This window comes from Ascaphus truei, chromosome 19 (assembly GCF_040206685.1).
Source record: "Ascaphus truei isolate aAscTru1 chromosome 19, aAscTru1.hap1, whole genome shotgun sequence".
Classification (NCBI taxonomy): Eukaryota; Metazoa; Chordata; class Amphibia; order Anura; family Ascaphidae; genus Ascaphus; species Ascaphus truei.
This window is the reverse complement of record NC_134501.1, coordinates 13,806,121-13,823,548: the sequence shown is the minus strand read 5'-3', so window position 1 is coordinate 13,823,548 and position 17,428 is coordinate 13,806,121. Positions and strand designations below refer to the sequence as shown.

The following is a 17,428-nucleotide window of genomic DNA, read 5'->3' as shown; positions in this document are numbered from 1 at the left end:
CTTAAATAAACTCCACACATTCTCTCAGTTTATTCTCCTCACGCCTGTAACAGGTCATAACTTTAAGGCCGAGTCACCAGCCATTCTCTTATAAGCTTTAACATTAATGGGGAGATTAACTAGTTACCTGTAAAGGGCAATTACAGTTTGTTCTACAGATTAATTGCAGTTAGAGTATGTTATTAAGTGCTTGTGTTCCATCCACTGACAAGACGGTAACAATGGTATTTGGGACCAAGACTAAATTCTTAAAGCTTCCAGCGACTGAGCTCCATATTAGAACTAACACCACCCTAACCCCTGTCACTAGTTTTAAATACCTGGGCTTATGGTTTGACTCCCACTTAACATTCGGAATGCACATTGATACCCTGACAACCAGGACCTATGCCAAACTAGGGGTACTTTACAGGAACAAATCCTCCCTAAGTCTCCTGGTCAGAAAGCGTATCGCACAGCAGATGCTAATGCCAATTATTGACTATGGAGACATAGTATATGGCACGGCACCTCAAACCCACCTTAGCAAACTTGACACCCTCTACAATTCAATTTGTCGTTTTGTTCTCCAATGCAACTACAACACACATCACTGCGAAATGCTCAAAGAACTAGATTGGTCATCACTAGAGTCTAGGCGCAAAGTTCACCTTTCCTGTCTTGCCTTTAAATTCTTTATGGGCCGAGTACCCAGCTACCTGAACAAGCTCCTCACCCCTACCACATGCAGCACCTATCACCTGAGATCTGACTCTAAAAGACTGTTCATGGTCCCAAGGCTCAACAATGTATCCGGCCGTTCCTCCTTCTCCTACCGTGCACCCCAAAACTGGAATAACCTACCAGAGACTCTCACATCCACCACCAGTTTAAGTTCTTTCAAATCTAAGGCTGTCACACATTTTAATGTGGTCTGTAACTGTTTCATACGCCCATAATACAAATTATCTTTAACTGTGCATGCAATGTCTTGTATATAATGTATACCCTGTTCATTTATGTAACTGTACTTGTAACCATGTATTATTTGTCTTAACTCTGTGCCCAGGACATACTTGAAAACGAGAGGTAACTCTCAATGTATTACTTCCTGGTAAAATATTTTATAAATAAATAATAAATAAAATAAATAAATCCAGGCATATGGTATGAGCAAGGTGTCCTTCATACTGCATAGTATAAATACAAGTTGTCCGTCATACTGCATGGTCAGTGTTTTTGAACAGGGGTTCTTGGGGAACATTGGATTACCCGGGCATCCCTAAAAGGACTCCATGAAATTTTCAGGTCATTAGACAATTGTACTAAATACAGACGAATTTACAATGCATCTGATCTCAGATGCGCTATTAGAGAGGGTTGGGGTTCCTTACAATGCATCTGATCTCAGACACGCTATTAGAGAGGGTTGGGGTTCCTTACAATGCATCTGATCTCAGACACGCTATTAGAGAGGGTTGGGGTTCCTTACAATGCATCTGATCTCAGACACGCTATTAGAGAGGGTTGGGGTTCCTTACAATGCATCTGATCTCAGATGCGCTATTAGAGAGGGTTGGGGTTCCTTACAATGTATCTGATCGCAGACATGCTATTTAGAGGGGATTGGGGTTCCACAGTGGTGTGCCGAATGGTGGAGCAGGAGTGAAGAAAATGTTTGTGATTTTTAATAGTCTAATAATGGTACTGCCGTGTTTTGCATTGAACATATTTCTTCTCTCTTACATACAAGTGTAGGCACCACGTTCCATGCTGTACCACATGCACTTGTATGCACCACGTTCCATGCTGCACCACGTTCCAAGCTGTACCACATGCACTTGTATGCACCACGTTCCATGCTGTACCACATGCACTTGTATGCACCACGTTCCATGCTGTACCACATGCACTTGTATGCACCACGTTCCATGCTGTACCACATGCACTTGTATGCACCACGTTCCAAGCTGTACCACATGCACTTGTATGCACCACGTTCCAAGCTGTACCACATGCACTTGTATGCACCACGTTCCATGCTGTACCACATGCACTTGTATGCACCACGTTCCATGCTGTACCACATGCACTTGTATGCACCACGTTCCAAGATGTACCACATGCACTTGTATGCACCACGTTCCATGCTGCACCACGTTCCAAGCTGTACCACATGCACTTGTATGCTCCACGTTTCATGCTGTACCACATGCACTTGTAGGCACCACGTTCCATGCTGTACCACATGCACTTGTATGCATCACGTTCCATGCTGTACCACATGCACTTGTATGCACCACGTTCCATGCTGCACCACATGTACTTGTAGGCACCACGTTCCATTCTGTATCACATGCACTTGTAGGCACCACGTTCCATGCTGTACCACATGCACTTGTATGCTCCACGTTCCATGCTGTACCACATGCACTTGTATGCATCACGTTCCATTCTGTATCACATGCACTTGTATGCACCACGTTCCATGCTGTACCACATGCACTTGTATGCATCACGTTCCATGCTGTACCACATGCACTTGTATGCATCACGTTCCATGCTGTACCACATGCACTTGTAGGCACCACGTTCCATGCTGTACCACATGCACTTGTATGCATCACGTTCCATGCTGTACCACATGCACTTGTATGCACCACGTTCCATGCTGTACCACATGCACTTGTAGGCACCACGTTCCATGCTGTACCACATGCACTTGTATGCATCACGTTCCATGCTGTACCACATGCACTTGTATGCATCACGTTCCATGCTGTACCACATGCACTTGTATGCATCACGTTCCATGCTGTACCACATGCACTTGTATGCACCACGTTCCATGCTGTACCACATGCACTTGTATGCATCACGTTCCATGCTGTACCACATGCACTTGTATGCACCACGTTCCATGCTGTACCACATGCACTTGTAGGCACCACGTTCCATTCTGTATCACATGCACTTGTAGGCACCACGTTCCATGCTGTACCACATGCACTTGTAGGCACCACGTTCCATGCTGCACCACGTTCCATGCTGTACCACATGCACTTGTAGGCACCACGTTCCATGCTGCACCACATGCACTTGTAGGCACCACGTTCCATGCTGTACCACATGCACTTGTAGGCACCACGTTCCATGCTGTACCACATGGCATGACTCACCTGTTGCTCAGGATTAGGGGGGGGGAGGCGGGGAATAAACTGTATACTTTTCTCCATAAAGATCATTCCTCTTTTCCAATAAAACAGGCAGATGAACATTGTGAACTGAAATCCGTGGAACATGAAGAAGATGCCACAACTTTACCTGCCAAGGAAGCCAGCAGGCTAAGAGAAGAAGAGCTGATAAAATACTTACACGTGAGCATTTCTGTAGCAGTACATTGATAAGCGTTGCCTCTTTGTGCCAATTTGAGAACCCTTTATAGCAATTTTTGGGGTACATTGTACTGTAGATGTATAAAAACATTACCTACATATGGGACGAGGGTCAATACAAAGCTACCTAGAGGACCCACTTTTCACATTCCGCAAAGGTCCCTCAAATGATTAATATCTCCCCTCACTCCGTCCCCATATACCACCTGTCACGAACAGCACACTTGTGAGCACGTGACTTAGATATGCAACAAGGGTTAATACACACGGCTACTCTAGCCAACTCACTTTTCGCCTGCACAAGGTACTTTCAATGAGTAAATATTAACCCCTTACTCGATTGCAATCAGATCTATCCACTGCCTCCACCAAAGAAATATGCAGATAAAATATGTAATTATATATATCTGCCAGAGTCTCAGGTCCCTGTTTATTAATGAAAAACTACGCACTTAACACACAAAAACCTGTTGTAGCAAAATGTGTCAAAAAATGGAAGTTGCTCTCTACAAACCTTGGAACAATTCCTTCGGAGTCGAAAGCATTAATTATTAAAGATGGTTTTAATATATATATAAAAAATACAGTGCTCTTGATTACAGAGAAAGATTATTACAAGAACATACAGTTACATAAATGCAGAACAGTTTCTTAAAATAAAAGGATAAAACAAACAGAAATCCCTATACAGTTCATTACCACAGCCGTGTGCAAACTGGGGGTGCGAGACTTTTTTGGGGGGGCAAGGCTCACTTACCCAGCTTCCATGACAACGTGGCGTCAAATGACGCCGTGGGGCCATGTGACGTCACATTACCCGTGGCGTCGTTTGATGCCCGTTGCCATGGAGACGTGGCGTCAAATGACGCTGTGGGTCATGTGACATGCTGTCACGAGACCCCGAAGCTTCATTTGACGCCACAAGGGGGACGCGACACGGGAGAGCAAGAAGGGGGGGCGCAGCACAAGACGTTTGCGCGCCCCTGCATTACCATATGTCACAGGCTTTTCCCAGAGTGGTCACAGGCGTAGGAAAAATAAGATCACACGTGTCTGATCCCAAAACACACCTTGTTGAATTCTGATTTTCTATCCAAACATGCCATCATTTATGCCCAGACCTTTTTGCATTGAAACACACACAAGTCCCGCCCCCGTCGTAAATCAGCTACTGTCATGTGATTCAAACTGCATTTCAAGGGATCCATCTGCCAACTTGCACAGTAAGAAAGCAATTCCTAAATGTGCTGGGTGATGCTAAGCCTTTGTGCCCCTTGGGTCCCATTCAGATTAACAGAACTTCAGGAACACGAAGGCACCAAAGATGTATAAAATTGGCCAAAATATACCCAAATTGGATTCCTTGCAAAAAGTTTTGCCGAGCCTCAAAGGGCTAGTAATGTCGCCAAATGAGTCATCTTTCAGCGCAGTATCGCCGGCCACACGGTGTGTGCGCGCCCTATTAAAATCCCAGAATTAAGTGAATCTGGCGAATTTTAGTGAATTTTGCAAGGTAGCGTATTTAACTAAATTGCAATGTACGTTGGCTTAATACTTGGCGAATCGCTGGCAAATTCTGACTCGGCTGCGGCTTTTTTCGGGACTCAAAAAAGGAACATTTTGTACGGTTTTGCACATCTCTAAAAGGCACCATTTAGTAACTTTGTGTTACAATCTTTTTAGATGCACGACGCCAATGTTTTAGACCAATATATATCACATTCTCAGCATCTTATCCAAATAGGAACGTCGCAGAAAGACGTGTGCAATCTCTTCTGCCAAATTGGTGTTTGTAATTTAAAACCAAAGTACAGATTTGAGCTAACAAAATAATTGCTCCTGGCCTCCTGCTTTGGCATGCTGTTCAGCTGTGTGCTCTCTCACGAATGCGTCATAAGCGGCTTCACTAACAGGACGCTCAGTACACAGTTTGACACAAGCACACCCTGTATATATGGATGCGTTGCATTTACAGCTGTATTGTAAAATTGAGAAACACCAGGAAAGGGATAGGGAGTGATCACAGGACCATACTAATTGAATAATGTAATTAAATACGTGTATGAGGTAATCAAATTGTGGGTGCAAACTGTGAACTGAAAAGTGAATCGGCAAAAAGGGGAAGGGAAACACGAAATGATTGTGCCCCTAAAAGAATTCACTAAACTGCACACCACTAAGTGTAAAAATTAACTTTTAATAGATTTACTTAAAACATATATTACCAAAGAATTGTGTAACGTGAATTAAAAATGAATTAAATCAACACTATCAAGCATCCATGTCAACAAATATATGATTATGCTACCCCAATTGACAACCTAATGTTGGTGGGGTATAGAAGACATAAGATGCTGTAAGTCAGGGTATTAACCCCTCTGGAACAACTGTGAGACCCGATGGTAGGTATATATATATATATATATATACAGGTCAGCGAACAAATAAAGGAATGAATATCCAACCTGCCTGCTAGAATTTCTACCATTGAGCACTTCAGTAGTGAATGTCAGTATAGTGAGGTGCAAGTACTGTGAGTGGTCAACTGACACTCACAGCAATATTGTTGGTGAGTTCACAGCATAAGCTCTGTGAAGACACATGTCACGGATAGCAGGGATGGCAAGCTCACTGACTGTAGAAACTGGAATAAGTAACCAAATACTAAGGTCTATGCACACTGAACCAGGAGACTGCTGACACTACATTTAAAACAGCTCCAAGTAGGAGACTGACAACATTGTATCAACTCTCTAGGTGGACGTACAAAGTGGCCTTTCGGAGTGCTCCGTGCTTCAGCGTAGAGTAAAACATGGCTGGAACGAGTTTAAAGTGGATAACGCAGACCCAGTGTGGAAGAAGTACCTGGGACAGGTAAGAGATTATATTATATGTACAGCTACTTAGAAACCCTCTAGGTTTGTTGCTTTAATTTAGAAACAGACAAGTGTGTGTGTGTGTGTGTGTGTGTGTGTGTGTGTGTGTGTGTGTGTGTCTTAAATAGTTCACAAATTGCACTATTCCTGAAAGATTGTCCCATTGGCAGTGCCCCAGCGGTGGCAGAGGGGCCTATAATGGCACCGACAGGGTTAATCCTTGCAGGCAGGATGCGTAACCCCCGGCACTACAGGAAGCTGTGAATGTGTTAAAATATAAATGAAGTGAACACTGCCAAATTACAAAAAGCTCCTGGTAAATCAGAGGAGAAAACACTTACAATCTTCCAAAGGGAATAACATCAGTGTCTGTGAGTCACACGAAACAGCAAAAAAAAAAAACAGGCCAGGGCAGAGCTGCGAATGCATCGGCGGGGATACCTGCAGCCAATGCACCGGCGGGGGTACCTGCAGCCAATGCATCGGCGGGGATACCTGCAGCCAATGCATCGGCGGGGGTACCTGCAGCCAATGCATCGGCGGGGATACCTGCAGCCAATGCACCGGCGGGGGTACCTGCAGGCAATGCATCGGCGGGGATACCTGCAGCCAATGCATCGGCGGGGGTACCTGCAGCCAATGCATCGGCGGGGGTACCTACAGCCAATGCATCGGCGGGGGTACCTGCAGCCAATGCATCGGCGGGGGTACCTGCAGCCAATGCATCGGTGGGGGTACCTGCAGCCAATGCATCGGCGGGGGTACCTACAGCCAATGCATCGGCGGGGGTACCTGCAGCCAATGCATCGGCGGGGGTACCTGCTGCCAATGCATCGGCGGGGGTACCTACAGCCAATGCATCGGCGGGGGTACCTGCAGCCAATGCATCGGCGGGGGTACCTACAGCCAATGCATCGGCGGGGGTACCTACAGCCAATGCATCGGCGGGGGTACATGCAGCCAATGCATCGGTGGGGGTACCTGCAGCCAATGCATCGGCGGGGGTACCTGCAGCCAATGCATCGGCGGGGGTACCTGCAGCCAATGCATCGGCGGGGGTACCTGCAGCCAATGCATCGGCGGGGGTACCTGCAGCCAATGCATCGGCGGGGGCACCTGCAGCCAATGCATCGGCGGGGGTACCTGCAGCCAATGCATCGGCGGGGGTACCTGCAGCCAATGCATCGGCGGGGGTACCTGCAGCCGATGCATCGGCGGGGGTACCTACAGCCAATGCATTGGCGGGGGCACCTGCAGCCAATGTATTGGGGAAGGTACCTGCAGCCAATGCATCGGCGGGGGTACCTGCAGCCAATGCATCAGCGGGGATACCTGCAGCCAATGCATCGGCGGGGGTACCTGCAGCCAATGCATCGGCGGGGGTACCTGCAGCCAATGCATCGGCGGGGGTACCTGCAGCCAATGCATCGTGGGAGGTGAGCCCTCCTGGTAGTGAAAGGGTTAAAACAATAGTGTTCCCTATTGGATCCCCTATTGGATAAGTAGTTGAATAGGTAGTCATATTAATGGCCATATAATGTGTGTAAAGGAAAAAATCCAGCACGCTAATCAAAAAATGGAGGTGAAAAATCAACAAAGAGAAAGAAAAGATAGAAAGGGTGTTTAGTCCTGTGTATACTGCCCAGTACACAGCGGGTGTAATATACAAGAAGGGTGTTTAGTCCTGTGTATACTGCCCAGTACACAGCCGGGTGTAATATACAAGAAGGGTGTTTAGTCCTGTGTATACTGCCCAGTACACAGCAGGATGCAATATACAAGAAGGGTGTTTAGTCCTGTGTATACTGCCCAGTACACAGCAGGGTGTAATATACAAGAAGGGTGTTTAGTCCTGTGTATACTGCCCAGTACACAGCAGGATGGAATATACAAGAAGGGTGTTTAGTCCTGTGTATATTGCCCAGTACACAGCCGGGTGTAATATACAAGAAGGGTGTTTAGTCCTGTGTATACTGCCCAGTACACAGCAGGATGCAATATACAAGAAGGGTGTTTAGTCCTGTGTATACTGCCCAGTACACAGCAGGATGGAATATACAAGAAGGGTGTTTAGTCCTGTGTATATTGCCCAGTACACAGCCAAGTGTAATATACAAGAAGGGTGTTTAGTCCTGTGTATACTGCCCAATACACAGCAGGGTGTAATATACAAGAAGTCAAGTCAAACCAACATTTGAAAAAATCTCAAAAACATGCATATTTATTATTCTTGTGACAATATCGTAAAAGAGAATCTCCTGATTGTGACAACAATACGTTTGTACGGATTTCATATTTATCTAGTTTTGGTGGCTTTGAATTTTTCCATGTTTCTGGTACACAGCAGGAATGCTGCTGGCAATGCTACACGCTAAGAACATATGTGTGCATTACATGATGCTGCTGGAAATGCTACACGCTAAGAAGCTTTGTGTGTATTACATGATGCTGCTGGCAATGCTACACGCTAAGAAGCTTTGTGTGTATTATATGCTGCTGCTGCTGGCAATGCTACACGCTAAGAAGCTTTGTGTGTATTACATGATGCTGCTGGCAATGCTACACGTTAAGAGCCTATGTATGCATTCCATGGTTCTGCTGACAATACTACACACGAGAACCTGTGTGCATTACATGATGCTGCTGACAATGCTACATGCTAAGAACCTTTGTGTGTATGACCTGATGCTGCTGAAAAATGCTTCACGCTTAGAAGCCAGAGACTCGTGACAAATTAGAAACCTAATCGACATTTACCCTAAAGATTAATTTCTAAATCTATTATAAATAATTGTCAGTGTATAGCGCTGAGATTAGTTGCAGACTCATAGCTGCAGGATGTGACTGCCAAGATTACTTTCAGGTATCTGGTTTCTCTTTGAACATACATAATTGCACACAGCTTGTATTTACAGTGAGTATAGTGTAGGCAGGGGGTATGAATGAGTGTAGTGCAGGCAGGTGGTGTGAGGGAGTGTAGTGCAGGCAGGGGGTATGAATGAGTGTAGTGCAGGCAGGCGGTGTGAGGGAGTGTAGTGCAGGCAGGTGGTGTGAGAGTAGTGCAGGCAGGTGGTGTGAGGGAGTGTAGTGCAGGCAGGCGGTGTGAGGGAGTGTAGTGCAGGCAGGCGGTGTGAGTGTAGTGCAGGCAGGTGGTGTGAGGGAGTGTAGTGCAGGCAGGCGGTGTGAGGGAGTGTAGTGCAGGCAGGGGGTATGAATGAGTGTAGTGGAGGCAGGTGGTGTGAGGGAGTGTAGTGCAGGCAGGCGGTGTGAGGGAGTTTAGTGCAGGCAGGAGGTGTGAGGGAGTGGAGTGGAGTGTAGTGCAGGCAGGCAGTGTGAAGGAGTGCAGGCAGGCGGTGTGAGGGAGTGTAGTGTAGGCAGGCGGTGTGAGGGAGTGTAGTGCAGGCAGGCGGTGTGAGGGAGTGTAGTGCAGGCAGGCGGTGTGAGGGAGTGTAGTGGAGGCAGGCGGTGTGAGGGAGTGTAGTGCAGGCAGGGGGTATGAATGAGTGTAGTGCAGGCAGGCGGTGTGAGTGTAGTGCAGGCAGGCGGTGTGAGTGTAGTGCAGGCAGGGGGTATGAATGTGTAGTGCAGGCAGGCAGTGTGGGGGAGTGCAGCGTAGGTATTCGGTGTGAGTGTAGTGCAGACAGGCGTTGAGTGTAGTGCAGGCAGGCGGTGTGAGTGTAGTGCAGGCAGTGTGAGTGTAGTGCAGGCAGCGGTGTGAGTGTAGTGCAGGCAGCGGTGTGAGTGTAGTGCAGGCAGCGGTGTGAGTGTAGTGCAGGCAGCGGTGTGAGTGTAGTGCAGGCAGGTGGTGTGAGGGAGTGTAGTGCAGGCAGGCGGTGTGAGGGAGTGTAATGCAGGCAGGTGGTGTGAGTGTAGTGCAGGCAGCCGTGTGAGTGTAGTGCAGGCAGCGGTGTGAGTGTAGTGCAGGCAGGTGGTGTGAGGGAGTGTAGTGCAGGCAGGTGGTGTGAGGGAGTGTAGTGCAGGCAGGCGGTGTGAGGGAGTGTAATGCAGGCAGGTGGTGTGAGGGAGTGTAGTGCAGGCAGGTGGTGTGAGGGAGTGTAGTGCAGGCAGGCGGTGTGAGGGATTGTAGTGTTGGCAGGCAGTGTGAGTGTAGTGTAGGCAGGCGGTGTGAGTGTAGTGCAGGCAGGCGGTGTGAGGGAGTGTAGTGCAGGCAGGCGGTGTGAGGGAGTGTAGTGCAGGCAGGCGGTGTGAGGGAGTGTAGTGCAGGCAGGCGGTGTGAGGGAGTGTAGTGCAGGCAGGCAGTGTGAGGGAGTGTAGTGCAGGCAGGCGGTGTGAGGGATTGTAGTGTTGGCAGGCGGTGTGAGTGTAGTGTAGGCAGGCGGTGTGAGTGTAGTGCAGGCAGGCAAAACCCAAGTTGATCGGCTCCTCACCTAGACGTTGTATGAGTTGGTTGATGGGTTATGTGCAGCGCTGCCCGTAGTAACATCTGTTGCAGCCGCTTCCTTACCTGCCGCCCCCCTCCCCCTTCTGAACCGCAGCATCAAATGATGCGACACCATGACGTAATTTGACATCTCATGGCGTGACATCCACGGCGTCATTTGACGCTGCGGTTCAGGAGAATCGGGGCGGCAGGTAAGGAGCTGACCGCAACAGATAAAATTACTTCCCGTCAGGCCCGATAGGCCCGTGAGCACGGCAAAAGTATACGGGGGTGGACATTTTTGCCGCCCCAAAATTTTGCCGGCCTGGGCCTAATGGGAAATCCACCACGGGTTGTGTGTAGAACCCAGAGTGCAGGAGACCTGAGACAAGATCAATCTATGTTTATTGTTTCATACAGTATGTATCTGGAATTTCAGTGACAACTTTTTTATTTATCTTTAGTTTACAAATCCCCTAATTTTGTTGCTTCTCGGGTCAGCGCTGGTCAGCGTCCTAACCAAGGAGTACGAAGACGCAGTGAGCATTACTGTGGTAAGGGCAAGTCGCTAAAACACGTTTTGAGCTGTAAGAGTAAGCTGTGTTTGTGGGTTCTCATGTTATGTTGATATTTTCATATTTACCACTGAAATACAACGTTTGAGAGTCGCCGTGATCGTAATCTGTTAAAAGATTTCCAGGCAGAAGTGGACGGCATGCTCACTTAACATCTTCACTGCCAGCAATGCAGTGTTTGCAAGCATCTTGGGCAGCGAAAGTTAATTCCTTCAGTGAGGCTATACAATATGTTACATGCGCCTCCACATTCACAGTAAGGTCCGCGTTATCATGAGACAGTTCTGGTTTTAACAAGTCTCCTTTATCCATAGAGATCCAGGCCTATCATGAACCAAAATGCAATACTGAAATGGAGCCAAGTTCTAGATCCACCAGAGAGGACTCTGATGGTGGTGTTTCTGCAATATCACTGCTTTGGGATGGCTCTCTCCTCTCCTATAGTCAATTCACTTAGGTCACTCCCAGATTTCACCCAAAGGCACCTTACATGCCTTTCATTCCACATACACCCCGCACCCACCCACTCACCCACCCACCCATTGTTCTAAATATACCTGTTAAAATATCAGTAGTAATTATCTGTCGCTGAGGTAACGTTGCATTCATGCAAACTGTTAATCTGTTTTTTTTCTGCCTTTTTTTTTTTTAGGCCATACTAATCGTGGTTACAGTGGCCTTTGTGCAGGTATGTCATCACCAAATGTCTACATAGCTCAAGGTGCAAGACAAGGGTGCAGCTGTCTAAAAGGAATTTTGGGTTGGATGACAAGAGGAGGTTTTCAAAGAATTGACATTTTCTTACAGGAATAAAGTGTCATTTATTTTAAAAGCCCATCTACTCGATTTTGACATAAACATTTGTTTTGTTGATTTAACCTTTTAATTTTTGGCTTGGTGAATAGATTTGAACCTTTCGTTGTTATCCTGTAATCCAGAGACTTGAATTTGTGATTGGTCAGATGTAAAAGCAGCTGCTCTTAGCTTTCATAGTGTGTTATATGGGAACAGAAATAAGAAAAGGGGGCGGGGGAGGCTTGGGGAGAATTGGGAAAGAGAAGAGATGCTGATTAAATGGTAACATGTAGAACAGTTATGTGCTTGCCCCTCAAAATGTGTGGCCACACAAAAATATTACATGAAAAATGGCATCGCTCAATCCCCCAAACTCACTGCTTTAGAGCAGATCCTTGCTAGGAATAAAGCTAAGCAAACTGAGATAATTTCAATGCAGGTTCTGCTTTTTATTTGTCAAGAAGCATGCAGGGAATGCAGTGTTTCTGCGCCGGTGCGTGAGGTCACATTGTTCCTTGCACGGATGTACTCTAAAACGGGGGAATTTTGTGTATTGAATGCTGCCTTTTTAGCTCTTTTATTTTTTTCAGGCGAATTGAGAAGCAAATAATGTAGGGGTGAAGACCAGAGGAATTACATTTGAATGTACAGAATAGTTCAATCAAACAAGATTCTTGCTACAAATCTATTAAGAAATCAGTAGTCAGGACCTGGACTGAGAGGCACCTTATACAGCAGTGGTCCCCAGTCTTCAAGGACCACTAACAGTGCCGGTTTTAAGGATACCCCTGCTTGAGCACAGGTGGTTCAGTCATAATGATTGAGTCACCTGTGCTTAAGCAGGGGTAACCTTAAAACTGCTGTTATACAGGGCTAAACTCATATATCCTACATGGATGAAATGTCTGCAGGGAAGGCTGCTACCCAGGGGAACCCTATCCTCTCAAACTTGGTCATGGAATTGTTTAATGTTGCAGTGAGTTTTTCCATGTCTAAACCATGTCTCGCCTTCTCCATGAAATGTTGAGGCGATGGCGGGTTTGTTTGCTTCCACTGAAACGCTGTAGTACATCGTGCAACTAATGTATTAGTGTTGGGTGGGATATCTGGTATTGGTTTACCCAGGACCATTATTAAAGGGTCACTCAGGATATCAATCCTTAGTGTTTGATTGATCTGTTCTTTCATTTTGACCCATAAAGGAATAATTTATGGAGAATTGGGGTTTTTTGGTCAAAATTATTTTAAGGTGCTGTCCAACCTCACACCAGATACAATTTATGGCAGCGATATGTCTGTTAAGATACATCTTCTGAAGACATCGTTTCAGTGCTTAGCCAAACGGGCCAAGGGTGGAGGAATGAAGAGATTGACGAAGGCAGAATAAGGGGATCCCACTGAAAATTAACATTTTCCCTTTGAGAAAGATTACATTTGTGTACAGAAATTATGTGATCTCCTAGGCAGAGTTGTGCAAAACGTTACCAGGAGTTTGCGAACCATGTCAAATGTGCTTTTTTCTTTCCGTGAAAAATCAGCGTTTGCGTTGCTTTGCTAAGTAACTGCAGCCGGTCACGTGACCCATTATATACTTCTTGACCATTTTCTCACTGAACGCTGGCAAAAATTGCAAAACCGAAGACTCATTTTGTGACATTAGGGCGTTGAGTCTTGGCGAAACATTTCACAATAACGCAAAATAGAAATTAAAACCAATGAAACTGTTGTGAACGCGTCTTGGACAGTTTCGGATGTCACTACTCATAGGGGGGAAACTCAGGTAGGGATCTGAAAGTTGCTACTCGGATTACAGCGTTCTAACGGCATTCATCTGTCTTGTTTACCAGGAATATCGCTCAGAAAAGTCTCTGGAAGAGCTGAATAAGTTGGTGCCTCCAGAATGTAACTGGTAAATATACATTTAATATCCTGCACCATCTTTTCAGCAAGGAATAGTGACAAGCAGCAGTAATGTCAAAACAGCTTCAAGATGCCGCAGCTCCTATTTACAATGAACCCTTACACAGTTGAAGCAGCGAACGTGGGAGAGTTTGTCTCCAGATTGTCCATGTTATCGGGTGAGATTGATAGGTTCAAACAATTGTCAGTGGGCGTTTTGAAGCATTGGCTTATCCCTTTGTAAAAATCTATTTTGCTCTACTTCTCATCTTATTTCCATTTCTTTTCCTTAAATACATGACGCAGTAGCAACAATATTTCCCGCAGATGCTACTTTCCCAGTTTTCTGTAACCGGCTGCAATCCTCTTTTTAGTTTTAATGGGCTCACTCACCGCAGCAAATCCATGTGTGGCAGGCCCTTGTGGAACTCGAGGGGTTAGTCTAGCTGTTCTTGTCACATTTCCTCTTGTTTGCCCTCCCTCGGGGGGGATATTTCTGTCCCGTGTTATCTGAATACCTGACGCTACATGAATGATTCTCTTCCACGCGTAACAGTGTCCGGGATGGAAACCTCCAGCACCTCCTGGCACGGGAGCTGGTTCCCGGGGACTTGGTGTGTTTGTCAGTCGGTGACCGGGTCCCTGCAGACATCAGACTAATCGAGGTAATCAGTGGATACATAACTTATATGTACGCAATCAATGTCAACGGTTGACGATCAAAATCAATCTAATTGTTGCTTATGTCCAAGGTCTAGAACAGTGTTTCCAATCTTTTTCGGTTAAGGAACCCTTTAATTATATTGTGAAATTCAACGGAAACCCCAACCCTCTCTAATAGCGCATCTGAGATCAGATGCATTGTAAGGAACCCCAACCCTCTTTAATAGCGCGTCTGAGATCAGATGCATTGTAAGGAACCCCAACCCTCTCTAATAGCGCATCTGAGATCAGATGCATTGTAAGGAACCCCAACCCTCTTTAATAGCGCGTCTGAGATCAGATGCATTGTAAGGAACCCCAACCCTCTTTAATAGCGCGTCTGAGATCAGATGCATTGTAAGGAACCCCAACCCTCTTTAATAGCGCGTCTGAGATCAGATGCATTGTAAGGAACCCCAACCCTCTCCAATAGCGCGTCTGTTTCTCCTGGGTTGTCGTGAAGTCGGCTAAAAAGAGCAAATAGTCCGGGTGTCCTGGAGCCTTCACCCACAGCGACGCAACGTCGTGTCAAAACAAATGCATTGACGCCATTGCGTGCGCTTATAGTAAGCGCAACGTGATAGAGCGACGGCTTGGTGCGATCGCTGGAAGTCATGTCAATTTGATTTTTTTCAGCAACCGTAGCCTGACGTCGCCGGCATTATAAGCGTAGCCTAAGCCGCCATACCCGATGACACCACGCATGCGCCTCCATTACCACTTCTTTTTAATTCCATTCCTACCACTTCTCTTCGATCAGTCACCTAGCTACAGTACAGTTTGTGTCTGACGCTCCGTGGATCCAATTACAGTGTCAAATGTATCAATCAATGGGATATGCCAAAGTGACCCGATTTTACCTGGAGAGTGAAGCTCAGCTCCTGTGGTCACAAACAATTATGAGATGTGAAACAAAGCAGAATGCCTTCAGCTCAGAAGCGGACTCTCCGCTACAGCACACAACTATTTGTGGAATGACTTGAACACCCTTCCCCTTTTTGTGCTTGAAGATCATCCATCTTTGGACATGCTGAAAAGCACTTTCATAGTAATCACAAACAGAGCAGATCCTAAACAATTCCAGGATCAAGGCAGGGCGCCTATATACACGTCCCAAAATAATTTAGGGGGGAGAATGTTAAAAAGGTTGGAGGAGATTTTAAACTAGGATGGAGGGGGGAGGGGAATGAAACAGATAACGAACTAAACAGGCTAGAGGAGGAAACAAGTGGGTATGGGGAGGTAGAATGGGGGCAAGTGCGGGTTTGACAAGTAGCGAGACACCCATAGTAAATACAGATAATACTAAAAATAACTTCTAAAGACTGAACCAAGTTGGCGCAGAAAGGAAGGAGCAGATAAGATAATAGTGCAGGCTGAAAAAAACTTAAATGCTTGCTAATGCAAGAAGCCTGACAGATAAAATGGGGGAGCTTGAATTAATAGCTGCAAGGGAGCAGTATGATATCATAGGCATTACTGAAACATGGTGGGATGAAGCTCATGACTGCGCAGTTTAGTTAGAGGGTTATTCCCTTTTTCGGAAGGATCGGCCAAATAGAAGGGGAGGTGGAGTATGTTTATATGTTAAACCGGATCTAAAACCTAGTATACGGGATGATGTTTATGAAGGGAATGATGAAAATGTAGAGACCTTGTGGATATAAATTAGCAGTGGAGGTAAAAGTATAAAGAAAATGTTTGTAGGGATAGGTTATAAGCCACCAAATATCTGTGAGATTGAGGAAGCTAAAAAACTTTTGCAAATAGAGAAGGCATCAAAACTAGGTCATGTTTGCATAATGGGTGATTTTAATTATCCAGCCATTGACTGTGGCCAAGAGATTAGCATTACAACAAAAGGAAACAGGTTTTTGAGGGGTGCTTAAAGATAATTACATGACCCAAATTTCTGAGGAACCAACCAGGAGAGGGGCTATACTGGATTTGGTCATATCAAACAATGTAGAAGTAATAGCAAATATTCAAGTCCTGTAACATTTGGGTAACAGGGATCATAACATGGTCTCATTTGAAATAAATTATCAAAAAAACAGATACTTGGGTTCAACAAAGACCTTAAACTTTAGAACGGCAGATTTTAATAATAAACTGAGGACTAATCTACAAGGAATACATTGGGACGATGCTTTTGCAGGGAAAAATGTAGAAGATAAATGGCCAGTCTTTAAAACATTGTTAGAAAAGCACACTTATAAATAATAAATATAAAATAAATAAGTCAAAACCAATGTGGCTAAATAAACAGGTAGGGGAGGAAATGGACAAGAAGAGGAAGGCGTTTAGATTCTTTAACTCAGAACGGACAGAGACATCGTATCAGAATTATAAGGAATGTAACAAAAATTGCAAAAGGGCAATCAAATTAGCAAAAATGGATAATGAAAAAAGGATTGCAATAGAAAGTAAGATCAACCCTAAAAAGTTATTTCAATAGTACCCAAAGTCAGGCAGTAGCTGCAAAGGCAAACAAGATCTTATCTTGAATTAAACGGGCAATGGATGGAAGGGAAGTAAACATAATCACCTTTTTCTATGTGCAAACCATTCTGGAAGTAAAGGGGTTAAAGAGGGATTAATCATTTTTCTTCCAGGTGGGCCAGGGTCACATTGTTCAGCAGTGAAAGGGTTAACATCACAAATCACGCAGAAAGTCACGTGCTCCTCCGTCTTTATAGAATTTAAAGTTTGTAACAGTAGGTGGCAAGGACCGACTAGGCAGAAAACGAGCTACACATCAAATAGTGCCGGATTTCCCGACCTGGAGGGTTCTGGCCAGGAGACGCTACATGGGACAGGTGGGAC

The 17,428-nt window shown here is 45.6% G+C and overlaps 1 protein-coding gene across 1 annotated transcript in view; it reads left to right on the top strand.

Moving 5' to 3' along the window:
* ATP2C2 (ATPase secretory pathway Ca2+ transporting 2) overlaps window positions 1-17,428 on the top strand; it is a 61,292-nt gene that overhangs the window by 17,844 nt on the left and 26,020 nt on the right. The window contains exons 2-7 of the mRNA XM_075577216.1: window positions 3,246-3,356; window positions 6,132-6,248; window positions 11,096-11,185; window positions 11,859-11,894; window positions 13,849-13,910; window positions 14,457-14,565. Of these exons, the coding sequence (XP_075433331.1) occupies window positions 3,246-3,356; window positions 6,132-6,248; window positions 11,096-11,185; window positions 11,859-11,894; window positions 13,849-13,910; window positions 14,457-14,565 (525 nt within the window). The remainder of the gene's footprint in view (window positions 1-3,245; window positions 3,357-6,131; window positions 6,249-11,095; window positions 11,186-11,858; window positions 11,895-13,848; window positions 13,911-14,456; window positions 14,566-17,428) is intronic.